We start from the raw sequence: 20,461 nt of genomic DNA, 5'->3' as shown, positions 1-20,461 counted from the left end.
TGAAATGACTATTTTTTCTACCTTGAGTAGATTTTTTCATCAAAATGATTGCATGAGAGGAAATTATTGTAAATAACAAAATTTGTGATATGCTTATAGAAAGAATTATTAAAGAAACATGAAACACCTTCTTGAAATGCATTTTAAAATATAACAGATAACTGATTGTTTAATATAAAATGGATAACAAAAATGAACATAAGGGCTATTCCAGAAAAAAAATGTAGGGGGGGTGGGGGGTGGGTTGGAAGGCACATTATATTAATAATACACGGGTGATGGGTATCAGAACAACTTTTCACACTATAATGCACTATAATTCTCAATTACAATTGTCTGGGTGGCAGGCGCTGACAAAAAATGCCTTCCAACCCCCCTACATTTTTTTCTGGAATAGCCCTTACATAAAATGAAAGCACATTTTAAAAACTGACAATTACATTGGTAAATACAAATATTCATTCGGGGATTATAACTCTGTATGTCAAATTAATTCTTGGGCCTCTGTCGTGATATTCTCTAGGAATTCTATGCTATAAAAAAAAAAAGAAAACATCCAATAGAATATCATACATCTGGCTTTAAAAGCTAACATTGTTGTTTTAATTAATTCATATTAAAACAACAATTCCATTTCATTTTAAATAAGAGACAAACAAGTACCCAGTTACAGTATCTTTTTAATCTCAAGTTATAATTCAATTTTACAGTATATTTTTTCCTCTATCTATAATATTTTTTAACAGAATTTTACTTGTGTTTGTATTTGCGTTTTGGTATTTCTTTTAAGTGTTTATATCTTTGTCACATTATTTGTAGTTGACAAGATTACAAAATTTATTATTTCTTTTAAGGTGGTACCTAACACCTGAACTAAAATTAATTTGGCTCGTTTTAATTTTCTTCAAATTTTGACGAAGTAATTACTTTGACCCTTTGACAAAAATATAAAAAAAAATCAAAAAAATGAACCAACAGTTTTATCAGAAAATTACACTGGTTATATAGCAGTTTCTCAAACACTTATTTTGATCATTGAGAAGCTTAATATTCCCTTAACAACATAATGTAATTAAAACGTTTAGCTGATTTTACAGAGTTATTTCCCTGTAGTGTTAGGTACCACCTTAATATGTATTTCAGTATTAACCTTTTTATTGGTAGGCAATTTTGTTGTAATTTTATTTCAGTTTTGCATCTGTTTATTGAATGTTTCATATTTTTCTGTTTGATTTGTTTTCAATACTATATAATAACTACCTCGAGTATTTTTTGTTTATATAGATTAGTATGCTATATTATTTTTCATCATTATTATAATTATAATTTGTGCAAACCTTTTCATGCACCAATACAAGAATTTAATACTGGGGATTGATTATTATTTGTTGGATACCAATTTTCATTGGTTTATGGGAATATGTGAACCACAAATTATATTTTCAACAAATAACAAAGTTTCTATTGACTTGTACATAGACTTTGGCAAAATCACAAAAATCAAATATCAACGAAATAACAAGTCTCTTTCTCAATCCACCAAAATTGGTACCAATGAATAAGTAATCTGTCACATTTTTCTCCCTGTACTTACTTGCCAGTCTGCCTGTGTTGCTCCTTCCATTATTAACAAAGAACCATGAGTCAAAGGTATTTTGGCATGTTGCATATAGGTGTAGTCATCTGAACCCTGTAAAATCAAAAAAATAGACATACATTGTACTTTTGAACGGATATATCATGTTAAGGAGTGGTATTTGCGAAAAATAACAGTCGAGAGAATGTTAAATTTCGCGAGCCGTAAGGCGAGGGAAATTTCTTTTCAAGACTTGTATTTTTCGAAAATACCCCTCAAGAACATGCTATATCTGTTTAATTATACCGAATGTTAAGGTTCAAAAACACATTGATGATCGTGACCTTACAAGCCTCCAGTCTGAAAGAGTACTTTTTGGCAAATACAACTGCAGAGAGGCTAAAAAAGGCATATTTTTTTGTCATATACCACCATGACCACGGCAGCGTTGAAAAATGAAAGATATTCATTTGATAATACTGTACAATTGTAGTTAATTGGTGAAAAATACACTGGCTATCAACCAATCAAAAACCCAGGATTCTTAAATAAGGTTTTACTATTTTTTAAACTTTTTTGTTAAAACTTAGTGAAAACAAGAATGTGTCTATAGCTCACGGATGCCCCACTAGCACTATCATTTACTATGTTTAGTGGACCGTGAAATTGGGGTCAAAACTCTAATTTGGCATTTAGAATAGAAAGATCATAGCATAGGGAACATGTATACTAAGTTTCAAGTTGATTAAATTCAACTTCATCAAAAACTACCTTGGCCAAAAACTTTAACCTGAAGTGGGACAGACAGACAAACGAACAGACAGATGGACGGACTGACGGACAGACCAATAGAGGCACAGACCAGAAAACATAAACAACATTTCTACTCATCTATAAAATAAAATAGTACATATATATAACAATATTTGTGAAATGACATGATACCATCATTATAATCTAGAAACCTATCAATTTCATACTTATCTCTATCAGAAATATACATACACTAGGAGGTTTCTTTCTCAGCTCAAAATTTCTGCTATCACCAAAGGATAAAGAAGCTATCGTTGGTTCAGGGCCTAATGACCGCTCATCGTCTGAATGCCAAGCCACTGAATCATGTCCATCACGGTACATATTAGCTAACATTGAATTGAAAGTCAGTCCTGTTACTTCCTCTAATCTGTCCTTTAACATCTTCAAGGTCAAATGCCACTGAAATGAAGACTTTTTTTTATAATTTCTCAGTATGTATATCCCTGTGTTGCCTCTATTCTTACTTTTTCTTTATAAATATTGCAATTTCAATGTTTCAATCCTAATGTTTTATGTGTTCTAACCATCAAACCTTAATAGTTTTTGATTGATGCATCCTTAATGCCCAGTGGCAAGTATTACTTGGATATTTACCATATTTATCAATTCAATAGGAAGTTTCTGCAAAGTAAGCTAACAGCAATGAATAAAGGAACAAATTTTGACCACCACTGAAACATGAGGGTCTGGAGGATAGTGAAAGAAATTTTCCCTTGCAACAGGCCACTTATGTATAGGTTATTTAATTGCAGAGAGCACAGTATTCACAATATCCAAAATATGTGTTTATCTTGTGTAACAAGGCCAAATCTCTATACATAGTCATTTATGTCAGGGTATAAAAAGTAAGTGCTGATATGTTTCACGGCAAAAATTTAAGTTACTGTAAATTTAGAAATATTTGTGCCGTTATCATTTAGAAAATTGTATAGGCGATGCAAATAAAAGCATTAAAAATTGTGATAGCAATAGGTTTGGTTTCCTGGATTACCATATTTAAAGTCTCATTAGTTTCATATGTAAAGCAATGGTATTCATAATTGCATGCAATATTTCCTGAATTAACCCGTCAGTACATGTATTTATTAAAGTCTGCTCATTGTTGAAGGCAGTACAATGACCTATAGTTGTAAATTTCTGTGTCATTTTGGTCTCATGTGGAGATTTGTCTTGTTGGCAATCATACCACATGTTCTTTTTTTCTATTTTGTGTTTTAAAACATAATTCAAAATTGTGCATATAATTATTTCTTTAAATACCTCTGCATTTGCTTCATGTCTCACACCTGAGTAAGAATAAGGAAAATCTCCGTACCAAGCTGTTAGTCGTGGCTGTAGGAATGACTCTCCATTTTTAAAATCAGACCTTTGTCGCCAAGGAACTTCATGATACAAGTCATTGTAAATTGTATCAGCCTCAGCAGGATCCAGGAAATTTGGAAAGAATCTTATCCTGTAACATACATGTAGATATAAGTTTCACAAAAATTGTTCAACATGAATTGTAAGGTATGCAAGAACAAAACCTAAACTAATTTGTCAATTATTGTCGATCTTTTCAATGATTCCTTTTTGGATTCTGTGTCAACAGCAATTTTCTGATTTGGACCCAAACATGATTGCATTGAAAAATAATAATTTAAGATCGCTGACGAATAACAATTAAAGGATAGTTTGATGAAACATGGTGAAAATTTTACCAATTTGACGCCCTCATATTTTATCTTTCAAAGTTACAAGGGTAATAACTAAAAATGCTATTTTTTGTTGTTCATTAAAACATGCATGTTACGATGTATATTGTGGGTTAACTAGAATCATATATGCAGACTCAGGGTTAATTATTATATAAAACTTTGTATTGCTGAATGATCCAAGCTTGATGGACAAGAATGAAGCAATAGGATATTGTATAATCATAGAAAATTGGTACCAGTCAAATTCAGAAAATAAGAAACTGTACTTTTATTTTATTAAACATGTATCAGTTAACAGTAACTTTACCTGTAAGATGGCTCTCATAGTCCTACAAAACCCTCATGGGGGCCTTAAAATTTATTTTAATGTTGGTTTTAGGCTTCTTCATACTTTTACAAGCCTATAGCCATTGTAAAATTAATTGTTTCGGTTAAAATTGTGGACAAAATTGCTTATTCAAATTTTCCATTTGGGACCTTCATTGGGATACCCCCCCCCCCAAAAAATAGTGACAGTTAGCAGCTACATGTATGAGTAGATAATATCTATATATCTATAATATCTTGTATACCTTGATACTCCTGATGGTTCTGTACTTAGATCACATACACCAGCTTTCCTGTAAATAGAAAATTCACAATTCATAACAATTATGTGTATTTACTATACAGGATAATCCTCCTTTCTAAATATACAATAAATCCAACATATCTTATCCATGTCTGAGGAATGGAGTACATGTACTACATGTCTCTCCATTTTTGTATTTTTTAACTTAAAGTTTTAAATTTAAATTAAATTTAAAGATGACAAGAGTGGACTGCTAATGGCATGAATGTGGAAATGAGCTGTTGAGTAAAATGTATGTTATTGGTTGCATCTTTGGGTCACTTTAATTTGTATGTGTACCTGTATGTGATATTGCCTCACATGTCACTATGACATGCATTAACTATAATGTTCAATTTTGTTCTAAAAAATATATATTTTTGAGGAATATTATCATTTTACCAATCAAAAACTTTGGATATTTTTTATATGATTTTTTAATTAAGGGTACCGTCAGTGTCTTTTTGTGCTGAATGATTTACTATCTTAAAAAATAATGCATCTTTGGTCTTGCCATAATGAGTCCAGACAGATTTTTATGAGTCCAGGACTCATACCAGTCATGAGGGGGCTGATGGGTTATTTTTGTTCTTCGTGATCGGCGCATTTTCGCTATCGTGATCCGTTTTTCTACAGATTTATTTTTCGTGATTCGTGATGAAACCATTGTTCGTGAATCGTTTTCATTGGAATTTTATGTTCGTTCTTCGTGATTGAGACATATATTTCGTTCTTGTGATTTTTTTTTTCATTACGGAAATAAAGAGTTCCATTGAGTTGTCTTTCTTGGCTTAAAAAGTTGAAGTGGCACGATAATAAATGACTGTTTTTAACGATTTAATTTTGAACCTGGGAGAATTCAACATGTAAACAAGTAATGAGCCAGTAATGTATTTGATTGTAGCTTAATTGCAACAATCTACAACACAAACAACCAGCTTCTGAATCTCTATTATCGAGATTGATTGGTGATACTCTTTTTATATTTTCGTGATCCGTGATCATGGAAATTTATTTTCTGTGACTCGTGATTGACAAAAAAATCAACTCGTGAATCGTGATGAGACCCCCCCATCAGGCCCCTCAGTCATGGACTCATCTTAGTGACAACACAGACTATTTATATTCCATTTCACAATACAATATTATAATAGTACAATGTGACTATCTGTACTTACGTTATAACCTTTTCAACTGGCTTCTCTCTGACATCCTATTAATAAAAGAAATCATATCTTATTATTTAGTACACTATTCTTAATTTACATGTATCCTTCTATATCTAATATGGGGACGAAGTCCCCAATAACAGTAGAAAATTCAATAAAAAAAAAAATCGGGAAAATTTCCCGAATTTTTCATCGTACTAATGAACTCAAAATCGTTCAATTTCTTTTATGTCATATTTTGAAATCCCGGACCTGCGTAGAAATCTACAATGTACTTCCTTTTTCTGGTCTTGTTTGTATGAATCTTTCAGTAATATATATATATATTTATCAGTCTAGTATAAATAGGAAGGAACGCAATACCAATTTCATTTTTAATATGAGGCAGGCATAACCTGTGAATGGGGACGAAGTCTATATGTATTATTTTTTTAAATTCAATCATGTTGATAAAAGAAACCGAAATACCGTACGTAACGTTCCCGATTTTGATTCTGTTGTTAGAGAATTAACTGTGACGTTCTTTAAGATATGACGTCACATTCGATGAAAACAAAAGAAAAGCTTTCATCGGGTAACGTTTTTTTTCATATCAAACAATTATTAAAATTGAATTTGTATTGAGATCCAATCTTATATTTTACTAGACTTATAAATATAAATTGTTTTCAAAGTCCCATGCAAACAAGACAGATATCTGCGCAAATGCGGGAAAAACCAGAACAGGCAGTGGATCTGAAAAAAAAGTTAACGATTTTGAGTTCATTAGTAGAATGAAAAATTCGGGAAATTTTCCCTATTTTTTTAATTTTTTTTATTGATTTTTCTACCGTAATTCCTTGATATTGAAAAACGTTATCTGATGATAGCGTTTCTTTGATTACATTGCATATGACGTCATAACTTAAATAACGTCACAACTAAAATCCCTAACAACTGAACCAAAATCGGAAACGTTACAGTAGTTCCGTTTCTTTTTTTTAACTGTATTTAGGTTACAAAAAAATAATTCATACAGACTTCGTCCCCTTTCACAGGTAATGCCTGCCTCATACATGTATTACATGTAATATGTCACAGCATTAATTTGCATTAAACATCACGTCATAACTTAAATAACGTCACAAGTAAAATCCCTAACAGAACCAAAATCGGAATCCTTACGGTATTTCCCTTTCTTTTTTTTAACAAATATGTAAGTTACAAAAAAAATAATTCATACAGACTGCGTCCCCATTCACAGGTAATGCCAGCCTCATAGTATTGTATATTGAAATTATTAAAGCCTTATATTAGTCCGAGATTACTCAGACGTCGTTGGGCGTCAGAGTAATCTCGGACTAGCGTTATATATTTCCTTTATTTTACATTTCGTTAATACCTCTTCAGATTCTTGGAACATAAATTTCTTTTCAGTATGTTGGACTTGATCAACATTTTTACCAGTCCAAGCTGGAGCTTGAGGAACTTGAGATTTGTTTCTGTCAGATCTGACATTTGTTGGTGCAGCCCAACCACCTTGAACTCTGGATCGACGTTTGCGATCAGTATTCATCTCGAATGGTAAGAAAACAAATGAAAATATTTATAATTTTTGTGTTTATCTCATCAACCGGATGTATCCATGGGCGCCGCCATTTTAATTGCAGGTGAGAGGGTTTATAAGAATTTACTGTTACAGAAACAAAAATAATCTAACTTATACCAGCTTAAATATTAAAATTACAGCGCACCAAAACTAACTAATGACTATTTTGGACTGTCTGGATGGGACCACCAATTTTTGTATCTCGAATTTAAAGGGCACTTATCTTTATATTCTGGTATAATGTTCAAGGAAATGATTTCACTAAAAAAAAAATATATTTCTCTCTTCTTTACTTCGTTCAATTCATATACCTTTCATTTTGCTGAAACTGACAGTTCAAAGCCAATAGGAACTTATAAAATAGACTATCCAGGGTCGGAAAAAAGGGGGGATATTTCTGTTTTAATTCATTTTAAATACTAATTGAGGTCATTTTACTCTATTGTTTCTATTCTTGCCCCTTTATTCTCTATTTTATTTTTTAATTTGCCTATTGATTTCTATTCTTCTATCATTCTCTACATTTCGCCCATTCTGTAAACCCCCTACACACTTTCACAAATTCAAATATTTGGCTTGGAAATTTGGCTCAGTAATATCAGAGACATATAATACTTTATTATCAGTGGCGGATCCAGATATTTTCATAAGTGGTGGCCCACTGACTGACCTAGAAGGGGGTCCGCTCCCGTCACGCTTCAGTGATTCCCTATATAAGCAACCAAATTTTTTTCCCAAAAAGGGGGGCCTCGGCCCCCTGACCCCCCCCCTTAATCCGTCTTTGATTATATGTCTCTGGTTATATGTAGACCGTGACCTCGTAACAGCGACACATGATGTAGATTTCCCTTTTGTTTCTCAGTGTAGTCTATTGTGGGAATGATCCTTTAGATTTGAGGCAGCACAAGTAAGGAACTAACTTCCTAATGAGGCTAGACTCATGACTTCTTTTGACCATTTAGGAATTGTATAAATTCCTGGTGTGGGGATCAAAAATGCTACTGCAGTTCATGTCGTTTCTACCCAGTGCTGTCTCAAAGCTGAAATTTCTTTCTTTTTATTAAGGCCCTTTGGTCTAATTTTTATGCATTTATTGAAAATATCTGCCATTAAATGCTAGTGCTTATATATATTTATTTATTAAATGTTTTTATGCTTTTAGTCTGTTATATTTTATGATCTTCAAGTGATTTGCTGATTCCCCCGTTTCGATGCACATAGAGGCGTTTGTCACATGATCTTTGACTCTGGAGACACACAAATCAAATAGATTTGCTTTCATTATATTGCATGTTTTTTTTCATTTTTATTTGGTAGTATTTGCATGATGCTGCATGATTTTTATGTGATAGTCAGTTAAAGAGCTCATCTTTTGTCTGCTATTATGTATATATATGCTGACTCTAAATAAAATTTACTTACGTACTTACTTACTTACTTATGATTGGATTTTTTAGTAATTAATAAGCTCCCTTGATTTAGAGCCTATTTGTACTTTATATACATGCGCACGAACTCACTGTGTATACAAACGTTATTTCCGTCGTTGTTCTTTAAAACACATACATTTAAGCAGCTAGCATAAACTTTTATTATATATTTTTATAAAAGAACATATATTTACCCATCTTCGCTAGCCAAGGGTTACGATCCCCTCCTGCTTTCTTTTTGAGAGAAAGCGGGAGTGGATCGTAATCCTTGGCTAGCGAAGATGATATTTACCTTGCTCGTAGTTTTTAAACTTATCAAATATGAAATATATTGCACAGACTCCTCGGGGAGGAAATGGGAAAAGTCAAACATTTTTACGGTATTTTCGTACTATAAAAACACTGTATTTGTCCTATTAGAATCGAAATAATTCTATAATTCGTGTCATGCTTTATGTTCATTTTAACATGGGTAGGCATTATATTTAACCACATTTTACACCTCGCTAACGCTCAGTGTAAAATATCGACAAATACAATGCCTACCCATGTCAAAATGAGCATAAAGCATGACATGAAGGAATTATTTCTTGAACAATACTTACATTGGTCAGAATACATGCGAGGTAAAAATGAAAGAGAAAAGGACTAACATGAGCGTGATTTTGTAACCATGCATTACTGAAATGATTTGCCTTTCATAAATACAAAATCGCTATACAAGAAAAAAAATCCCCACCCCTCTCTCAAAAAATAGAGAAAAAAAGAAAAGGAAAAGATGAATGACCAATGCATAAATACCTAAACGTATATAGTTTTTTTTTTGGAATGATTGAATGTATGTAATGTATGAAAATCTTAATAGCAATCTAAATTAAATATAGATATCTGATTACGTTTACTCTGGTTACTATAATTTAATTAGATTCATAACTTTCTACATAATGACAGATGTCACTAATACTGTCATACTTATCCTCTCTCTTCGTACAACCTGATATCCTGGCCAATTTCAATCACGTTTTTTTTTTATAGTCCTGCCACGTTTAACGTTTGACAAGTATAAATGCATGGACTAGATCTAAGTTACAGCAGTATTTCGCCAGACCGCAACACACGAACTGAATGGCAAGTATTTTCATCAAACTTGTGACTAGTTTTTAGCACATTTTCTCACAAAACAGATTTCTGTAAACAAGATTAAATATCGAACTTTCTCGTGTTTCTTATAGATAAAAGGAGAAGTAGACTTGCATAACAACAATCATTTAAAAAAAATTAAAAGAGAGAAGATGTCAAGAGACTGACCAATAAAAGCACAGGTAGACGAAAGACACACAATAAAAACAATCAATAATACGGTCAAGAGAAAGAAGAGTAAACACCAAACGGAAATATCAATTAATTCAGTTCCTGAGCAATTCATATCGTATGATGACTATCTATAATGTATGAGCTATAACATCTGTAAGGTATGCTGTGCTTTGCTTTATTTAATAAAAAGTTGGTATTCAGTTATACTTTTAAATGTACTCTCAAGCTTTACAATCTGATAAGGTATATATTCTCGGGTTTTATCCATGTTTTATACCATGTTAGAAAAAATAGCTGTAGATAAATGAACAATCATAAGCAATTTTCCTTTGCTTTCATTAAATGGTATACAAATAAAGAGATGTGACAAGATTGTAATTGGATAATTGTCTACAATTCACCTGGATGTAAGGAATCAAACTAAACTTTAACAATGATTATACTTATATTATCCTACCGTAGTCTAACAGGTCAGGAATAACCACCAATTGGTGGATTATACCTCAATTGACGTATAATCCACCAATTGAGGTATATTGGTATAGACCAATTGACGTATAACGCATTTTTTAGCTCACCTGGCCCGAAGGGCCAAGTGAGCTTTTCTCATCACTTGGCGTCCGGCGTCCGTCGTCGTCGTCCGTCGTCGTCGTCGTCCTGCGTCCGGCGTTAACTTTTACAAAAATCTTCTCCTCTGAAACTACTAGGCCAAATTTAACCAAACTTGGCCACAATCATCATTTGGGTATCTAGTTTAAAAATTGTGTCCGGTGACCCCGCCAACTAACCAAGATGGCCGCCATGGCTATAAATAGAACATAGGGGTAAAATGCAGTTTTTGGCTTATAACTCAAAAACCAAAGCATTTAGGGCAAATCTGACATGGGGTAATATTGTTAATCAGGTAAAGATCTATCTGCCCTGAAATTTTCAGATGAATCTGACATTCCGTTGTTAGGTTGCTGCCCCTGAATTGGTAATTTTAAGGAAATTTTGTTGTTTTTGGTTATTATCTTGAATATTATTTTAGATAGAGATAAACTGTAAAAAGCAAAAATGTTCAGCAAAGTAAGATCTACAAAAAAGTCAACATGACCAAAATGATCAGTTGACCACTTTAGGAGTTATTGCCCTTTATAGTCAATTTTTAACCTGTTTTCGTAAATCTTAGTTATCTTTTAGAAAAATCTTCTCCCCTGAAACTGCTGGGCCAAATTATTTGAAACTTGGCCACAATCATCAGTGGGGTATCTAGTTTAAAAATTGTGTCCGGTGACCTGGCCATCAAACCAAGATGGCCGCCACGGCTAAAAATAGAACATAGGGGTAAAATGCAGTTTTTGGCTTATAACTCATAAACCAAATAATTTAGAGAAAATCTGACATGAAGTAAAATTGTTAATCAGGTCAAGATCTATCTGCCCTGAAATTTTCAGATGAAATTGACAACCTGTTTTTGGGTTGCGGCCCCTGAATCGGTAATTTTAAGGAAATTTTGCTGTTTTTGGTTATTATATTGAATATTATTATAGATATAGGTAAACTGTAAACAGCAATAATGTTCAGCAAAGTAAGATCTACAAATAAGTCAACATGAACGAAATGGTCAATTGACCCCTGTAGGAGTTATTGACCTTTGTAGTCAATTTTCAATCTGCTTCCTTTGTTTAATATTCACATAGACCAAGGTGAGCGACACAGGCTCTTTAGAGCCTCTAGTTTGGAAATAAAATGCTAGTGTGAGAGAAGAGCATGATTTTGCAACTTGCAACCTATTTTATGGCCCTTATTGGGTCCTCCAAAAGTTTTAGTTTAGTCAAAGCCTGCTGCATCTCTTGAGAATGCATGAGTACAACAATTCTTTTGTTGAAACATTTGTACTATTGACCATGATTGACTCTTTATCATGAAAGTCAAGTATTAACAAAGAGCTCCATTCACCTGTTGAGTTGTACTCAGTCGGTTAAAGAGCTCTTAAGAGCTCATGTTCATTGTTATTATGTATATATATGCAACCCGACTTTAAATAAAGATTACTTTACTTTACTTTACTTTACTCATGATCACATGACTGCAGACAGTAATGATGTCCATTGAAAGGTGATTACAGGTAAATTTGCCAATCAAGAATTGACAAGATAACAATAGAAGAAACTGGAAATACAATTATTGATTAAATGCAATATGTTATGTCACTATACTAAACTAGGAATGTTTGACAAGTTTTCATACCATAATATGGTTTTAAGAAAACAATGCTCCATTTTAGTAGAATAATTTGTTTTGAAAAACAAACAATTATACACCAATTGGTTTATACCATTATACCTCAATTGGTGGATTATACGTCAATTGAGGTATAATCCACCAATTGGTGGTTATTCCTGACCTGTCTAAAATCGTCCATCTTGTCAGTTCGTTAGGTATTTGTGTTTGAACATAACACACGGGGAAACTCCGCATTAATGTCACTACACTAGAAAAACAGGGCAAAATACGTTTTTTCTGCACTTTTGAATAAAAAAATATTTCTGAAGGTAAGTTGTCATTGTTGTTCCCAATTATTGCCAAAAAATGCCAATTTTCTAATGCCCGTTTCAATCCCGACTTCCGAATGTTTAAAAACATTCTAGAACTTCACAAAATCCCATTTCCTGCCTCCATTGCCTTGTGTACATTCCATTCAGCGTCATCAATCTTGTGGCAGGCAATACAGGTCAAGCAAATCGTATTTTTAGGAATTTAAAAATGACATGCTCCTTACGTCTTTCGCTATTTTCCCGCGAAAAAAACCCCAACCAAAATGAAATGAAAACTATATGAGAAAACAACGTCAATGCCATAATTTTGTACAGGCATATAGAGTTGGTTAATAAAAAACAATTTATTTTTCATAGAATTTTCTTTTTATTCATTATAAAAAGAGCGATATTCTGACCATCATGACTTTAGGTAAATATTCATACACAATTCCCTTGATGTCAAAAGAGATGGCAAAAAAAGAGTTTTCCTGTTGAATAAAACCCAGAACTATCATGACTATTGCAAACTATTTTGAAGCAATATCCCACAAAGAAATAACGTTATAGACCACTTTCGAGTTCATCCGTCACCGGAAAAAAACTTGTCAATTATACGCGCCTTTATCACCGTCATTTGTGCGTTTAGGGGCGTCGTCACTTCCCTTCCAATGTTGAGCGAGTGGTTGGAAAACTATAATTCTATATTGTACGAATTATTCGGCATATTCAATTCTCAAAATTGACAATCAACACTGCTGTCATTAGCATGATTAGGGAATTGTCAGTAAGTACCTACAGAGCAACCATTATTTCTAGTTTATCCTGCACAAAGATGATCACTAAGACGCTTGATGAACGTAAATAGTGCAAGGATACAGGCGACCCCCTCTATCTGGTAAATGACGTCATAAAGGCGTGCATAATTGATGAGTTTTTGCCGGTGACGGATGAACTTGAAAGTGGTCTATTGCCGTAGACTGAAAAATCCCCTAATTGACAGTAGAGCGATTTGATTGGATATAACGAATTGACATCACGTGATTTTGACACCATTGAAGTTTTAATGTAAACAAACAAGGTCAGAAGGTTCAGTATGGGACATCATCGTACATTTAGTAACTGACAAACAATTACGAGTTATTAAGCTTGACAATGCATGGTTATAAAAAATGAAAGCTAAGTCTACAGAAAAAATAAGAAAAAAATATCATTACACCTGGATAGTATTACTTACTGGGTCTAAGGATTTGTATAGTAAAATTATACTATACAAATCCTTGCTGGGTCGGAGTTATTCATTGTAGTATTATAATTTATCATGATAGTTCATATTTACATTTTAAATAATATTTAACATAAACAATTTCATGGTACTCACAACAATTTAATTTTCAAATTTTAACAAAGGACTAGTCCAAATAATACACCTTATCCCTATTAGCCTACTCTGCTGGCTGACACGGCCGCTTGACCTTTTGACACATACAACAATCACTTTTCCATTGTGGCGTCAGATATTTTGTTTTATGACGTCAAAATTTTACGGGAACCTGTGTGATATCCAGTAATGGCAAACAAATAGCGATAAGGTGTATTATGATGTCTTGAAAGGCTATTATAATTTTTTTCTTTGACGCCTTACTTCGACTTTTTCTTTGACGCCTTACTTCAACTTTTTCTTTGACGCCTTACTTCGACTTTTTCTTTGACGCCTTACTTCATCGAAGTAAGGCGTCAAAGAAAAAAAATATAATAGCCTTTCAAGACGTCATAATTATTTGGACTAACAAAGGACTTGTATAGATCTTAATATACAAATCCTTTCTTTTACAGGGTCAAGATCAATATGGGGTAGGGGGCTTCCTATAATGGTGAATCTGGGTCTATTTGCCTGATTCACATTTGCCCTAGTTCCTGTTTGCCCTGATACCTCTTTGCCCAGGGTCCATTCGCCCTGATTTTTATTTTTTTCTAATTGTTGTCTAGTCACCTAATTTTAAGAATGTAAAGTATTTGAACAAAATGTTTAAAAGTTTATTGAAAATCGACAGAATATTTAAATTGCGGCACTCAATTTATGGTTTTCCCTTTGATTTGCAGAGTAGAATACTGGAATACAATGTATTTATCTTTATTGATATTTGTTATCAAAATAATGGTATTCATTCAATCACAAATGTATGCATTGAAGTATAACTGAGACTAGTTTCAGAGTAGAATAATAAATGAACTTGTAAATCCGTTTCATGATTTTGTACATCATTGTTTTTTTTTTATTAAATTCAAGCTGAATATTCTATCAAAACAAAATGTTTGTTTTTTATTATTAATCCATCGAAAGACAGTGATTCGAATTATTTTGTCATTGAACAATAATAATTCATGATCCTGAACAAACTGTAAACTTTAAAATATTTCCATGTTTCCATAAATTTCAAGAATATATACCATGTATACCATAGAAATATATGATTAAGTTTATACTCAACTTCAATGCCCTGAATATTCAGAGCTCCAGATTAGCTGCATATTTGTGTGATCAGTAACCCAATTAATTCATAAGAAACCCAATTATTGATAATTGATAATGCAATTAGAAAACTTTATCACCCAATTACATAAAAAATTGGTGGGTAAAACCCCCAATTTGTGAATTCTTATCTGGAGCCCTGGAATATTAATATTTTTTTAGTAGGGCGAATAGACTCTATGGGCGAACGAACTCAGGGCAAATGGACAGAGGGGGAACATGTTATTAGGGCGAAAAGCCCTGATACCTATTATGGTCAGATCATATATTTTCGTATATTATATGAATTCGTACTTTGCATACTTTTCCAATGGAAATTGTGACGTCACAATGCATTCTTAATGAGACGAAAAACCCATTAGACAAGGCAAATTATTTAAAATATGTATCAAAATAGGATGACTATCATATCAAATATGGTTTGTTATCATTTTGAGCATTAAATAAACATTAAATCTAGCGACAGTCCTAACTATTCCTGATAGACAATGTTTTATGTGCACTTCAGATTTATGAATGTTATTTACTTTTTGCCTGTAACACCCTTTTTTCGTCTTTGATACTCAGGCTGAATTAAAGATCCGGAAATTTTTTCACCTAATTTCGGTTATTTTCATATAACTTAAAAGTTGGTGCCTCTTTTTTATAAAAAATATTGTCATAATCACATTACTGCATGACACTCATGATGAGTATGCTCATACCCCTAGCATCAACAAACTTGTTTCGCTGTTGCATCGCATTTACTTCATGATTTATCCTACCATTTTCCTAAAATCGATCAAGAGCAATTAAGGGAAGGCAACAGTTTAAAAGTAAAATGATTTTTATGACTCAAAACGATAATTTTCTCAGTTATCGCTTACATTTTTTTCGATTCTGAAGTCGATGAATAATAGAATCTGAAAATAGTCACTCACTGTAGACATGCATATGATAGATCTCATTTGTTATTATTATAAAGCAATGTAAGATACCTTAATATACATGTACGTATCATAAAATAAATGCATGTTTTCAATATTTTATATAAATTTTCATTTTAAAAGTAATCATGGTGTTTGAAGTAATTAATTACATTTGCCAAGTCATGCAAGTACATGTTATTTGAAAGTAATTAATTACATTTAGCATGTTTAGTCATTGATAAAAATAGTGAAATGTAATATGTAATGTTATTGAAGATTTTTTAATTGTAACTGAATGTAATTTATTACTTTCAAAAGTAATTGAACCCATATTTGTGAAGAGAATGATTAATTGCTGCTTAATTTTCATGAATTCACGTCAGCACAAAGTGTTTTTATTGCAATGATCTAAAACAAAATAATCAAGAAAACAAGATGCACTGTTTAATCAAGCTTTTTTTTCTTTAAAGGAGCTCGCTTCTCGGTCTTAAAGTAATTAACTTTTCAAATCACTAGTTTATATTGATAGGGACTAATAAAGGAATCCAAAAAGCAAAAAAAATATATAGGTCACTGTGCTTGTTTTCAAGATATTAGCCATTAAAATTTTGGCTGAAAATATTCTCTCTTGACTTTTGGTAGCTCTATCATGGACAATTTAAGTTCTCAAAAACTATTAAAAAACAATTAAAATTTGATAAGACTTTAACAGATGGTTTATCATCATACATGTAAAAGATTTACAAATAGAAAAATGGGGGTCACTGGGCAAATTTTTTCAAGGCATTCAAATGGATAAAACCAGAGGATTCCTAAAATCTGTTTTTCAAAACATGCCAGGTTCTTTAAGGGATGTTTTATTTTACTGGCTTTTGCACTGAGTTTACATGGATAAAAAACCAAATACGGGTCTCTGACTGTATTGAGAATAAGAAATGATTTTTTTGGTTATTTTCAGATTCTTTAGTCTAATAAAATATGGGATCTGACCAAAGTACTCAGCTTCCAGCAGGAGCCCCAGGTAGTAACCTGAAGTCACAACGAGATGAAGAAATACCATATACATCATTTTCTATTAGTAAACCTATAGATGGAGGTTAGAATGTAAATGTTTTAATTATTACATAAATAAACTTATCATAGATACCAGAACTAAATTTAGTATATACTTCAGACACACGTTCTGTCTACAAAAGATTCAACAGTGACGCTCTGATCCAATAATGTAAGTGGTAATGATACAATGATGTTCAAGTAAAATTCAAGCAAAAACAATATTTTAAAGAATATCCTCTTATAAACAAATGAAATAACAATGACATTGTACAAATTTGGTGCGAAAACTTTAAAAATAGCATGTTATATTTACCATAAGAAACAACCGAAATGGCCAAATGTATTGGACATAATAAAGATAACTAAACAAACTATTACCTAACTTGCCGAAATTGCCAAATGTATTGGACAGTATAAAGATAACTAAACAAACTATTACCTAACTTCTTTCAAAAACTTAAATGTCAGTGAATTCACCAAAGACCATAAATCTCTCGATTTTCATTAATCTTTAATTGTTTTCAACAGTCATGAGACACATGAATGACAGTTCACTGTCCATTATAATGAGACTCATGACAGTTCACTGTCCATTATAAGGATGTCCTTTGGTGAAATTAAAAAAATCTATAATATAGAAATGATTTGGTAAATCAGAACACCATTAGTTCAGGAACAAAATAAGCTTAAAGTATTGATAGGTTAGCGAGCTCCTTTTGGAAATAATAAATTCCAAAAAGATTACAGGAAAGTTTGACTTTGACTTTTACCTTATATTTAATTTGCATTGATATTATTATGGTCTCAAATCAAAGGAAAAGAAGTCAAGAATCTGCTTAAATTTTGGTAAAGGACCTTTTATGGGAAATTGAAATCTTTTATATGAAAAGAATAATGGGTGTTGTGGGGAAAATATTTACCCTGTATCATAGCAAAAAAACCAAGGAATCCAAATATCTGACATAAATATCTAAACCTCACCTCAGTACATCCTTAATACAAATGTATTCAAAATACAAAGTTCAGGGATATTTTGTATATGTTTAACTTTTTTTAATTTTCAACAGATTCACCCAGACAGTCACCACGAATACCAAACAAAAACAAACCAAAGGAAGAAAAAGAACAAAAAAATCCAAAACATGATATTATTGTTGTCAAAGATGGAAATCAGTACGTCAAGGACCCTGATCCAGAACTGACAAAATTAAGCACGATTCCAGTTTTCTATCCAATAATGAGGGGTTCACTCAATATACCAGTAAGTTCTAGAGACGGAGATTTGCTAGATAAAATGGACCACCAGAAGTTACTAGATCTTTGTCTACGCTATCAGGAACATTTAAAACATTTATCAGAAGCAGTAGCATTTGACCAGAATGCTTTATGTGTTAGGATTAAAGAGGTTAGTGACTTGTTGTAATGTAAAATGGTTGTTGTAGAGGCTTAAGTACTGTAAAGTGGAGAATTTTTTCAATCTATATTCTATGAACAAAAATGTGTGATTAATTATGGCGATTTATGAACAAAGGACAAAATTGCAAGATTAATTAATGCATGCTGTGAGTAAGTCATATTTGTGGTGTTTTCTATGTTTATTTTATTGTATGTATTGTTTGAAAGTTGGATGGAATCACATTCATTATAGTTCACATTTTTATTATTCTCACTCATTATTTGTATGCAGTACTTGGTGGATTTTTCAATTTTAAACAGCACAATATAAAAAAGAAGATGTGGTATGATTGCCAATGAAACAACTACCCACAAGAGACTAAATGACACAATATTGATAACTATAGGTCACCGTATTGCCTTTAACAATAAGCAAAACCCATACTGTGTAGTCAGCTATAAATGACCCCGAAATGACAAATGTAACAGTTCAAATGAGAAAACTAGCAGCCTAATTTATGTACAAAAAATGTATGAAAAACAAATATGTAACACATCAACAAAGGACAAACACTGAATTACAGGCTCCTGACTTGGGACAGGGACATACATACAGAATGTGGCGGGGTTAAACATGTTAGCAACATCCCAACTCTCCCCTAACACATGCCTAACCTGGGACAGTGGTGTAACAATACAACATAACTATAAAAATCAGTTTAAAAACTCTTAACACATTAGATAGATACAAATAGAAATACTACAAAGAGTGGACGTGGCAGGGTACTTATATATCCCAACAACAAAAAGTACAGATCAGAGAGTACTCACAGTTTCTGACAGCTAGTTCAAAGCCACTTACAACTAATAAAAAAATCATGCATCTACACTAAATACTTCTCTTTAAGCATGTTAAAACTGATAGAAATCTTTGTCCATAGAATATATCACACAAATATGTGATAAATACAAGATGAGCAATGCAAACTCCTGGTTATGTTGAGTTTTCCTCTCAAAACCTTTTTTTTTTTTATGTTTCCAATATGACATTGATTTATTTTTTAAAGTTGTAATGGTATCATTGTGCCATTTAATTATAGAATTCATTTCTATTTTAGATTGACTGTGCAATGCAAATGCTTCACAATTTGATGCAAGATAAACAGAAGAAATATCATAAATATGCTGAACAGTTCCAACGAGTTTCAGAGACAGTGACTACTCTAAATAAAATCAAAAGTTCCATGGACAATATCATCCCTAAAATGGAAAGTTTAAATCAGTTACTACCCCCTGATGATAGACTGGAACCATTTGATTTTAAGTCTACCCATGCTAGTCCCAAGTGACTGGTTATTATACTGGATTAATATTTGTATACTCTTCAAAGAGGTTGATTAGTATACTATTGGTTGTTCTTTAAAAAGGTGTTCTCTATATATCATAACCAGACTTTGGTTATTAAAATATTCTACAGCCTACTAGGAATAATGATTAATACTGAGAAATCATATTCATTCTAACTATTATGATTTTCTATATAAGTTCAAAGGTAATTTTCCTGAGGACCTGATTATTATTAATTTGAATTAAATGGTAATAAGGTTAGTTCCGAAAGGTACATTTTATTAATTTTGACATTTTTCAATATGACTACCTTACTGTAAATTCAGAAATGATTGCGAGGTTTTTATTATTCGAATAATGCGACTGAGTTGCAAACGCAATAATTAAAACTAAAACTTGCATTTTGTAACATTTTAACTGATTGAAGCATGACTTTTCTCAAAATCGTAAAAATTAAAATCGCATTTGAGTTTAGTTTAAACATATTTTATTGTTCTAAAAAG

The 20,461-nt window shown here is 32.2% G+C and overlaps 2 protein-coding genes across 2 annotated transcripts; one reads left to right on the top strand and one right to left on the bottom strand.

Moving 5' to 3' along the window:
• Window positions 1-234: 234 nt before the first annotated feature.
• LOC134687110 (alpha-ketoglutarate-dependent dioxygenase alkB homolog 3-like) lies at window positions 235-7,506 on the bottom strand. The gene is made up of 7 exons (XM_063547109.1): window positions 7,250-7,506; window positions 5,878-5,912; window positions 4,662-4,709; window positions 3,653-3,845; window positions 2,582-2,791; window positions 1,595-1,690; window positions 235-533 (listed from the first exon to the last, which is right to left on the bottom strand). The coding sequence occupies exons 1-7, from the start codon at window positions 7,421-7,423 to the stop codon at window positions 459-461; spliced, it is 831 nt and encodes a 276-aa protein (XP_063403179.1). The 5' UTR covers window positions 7,424-7,506; the 3' UTR covers window positions 235-458.
• Window positions 7,507-10,471: 2,965 nt separating this feature from the next.
• LOC134687109 (BLOC-1-related complex subunit 5-like) lies at window positions 10,472-20,036 on the top strand. The gene is made up of 4 exons (XM_063547108.1): window positions 10,472-10,607; window positions 17,119-17,256; window positions 18,284-18,621; window positions 19,730-20,036. Exons 2-4 carry the CDS (start codon window positions 17,139-17,141, stop codon window positions 19,958-19,960), a joined length of 687 nt encoding a protein of 228 aa, XP_063403178.1. The 5' UTR covers window positions 10,472-10,607; window positions 17,119-17,138; the 3' UTR covers window positions 19,961-20,036.
• Window positions 20,037-20,461: the final 425 nt, after the last annotated feature.

The sequence above is a fragment of the Mytilus trossulus genome, chromosome 10 (assembly GCF_036588685.1).
Source record: "Mytilus trossulus isolate FHL-02 chromosome 10, PNRI_Mtr1.1.1.hap1, whole genome shotgun sequence".
Lineage (NCBI taxonomy): Eukaryota > Metazoa > Mollusca > Bivalvia > Mytilida > Mytilidae > Mytilus > Mytilus trossulus.
This window is presented reverse-complemented; position numbering and strand designations above follow the sequence as displayed.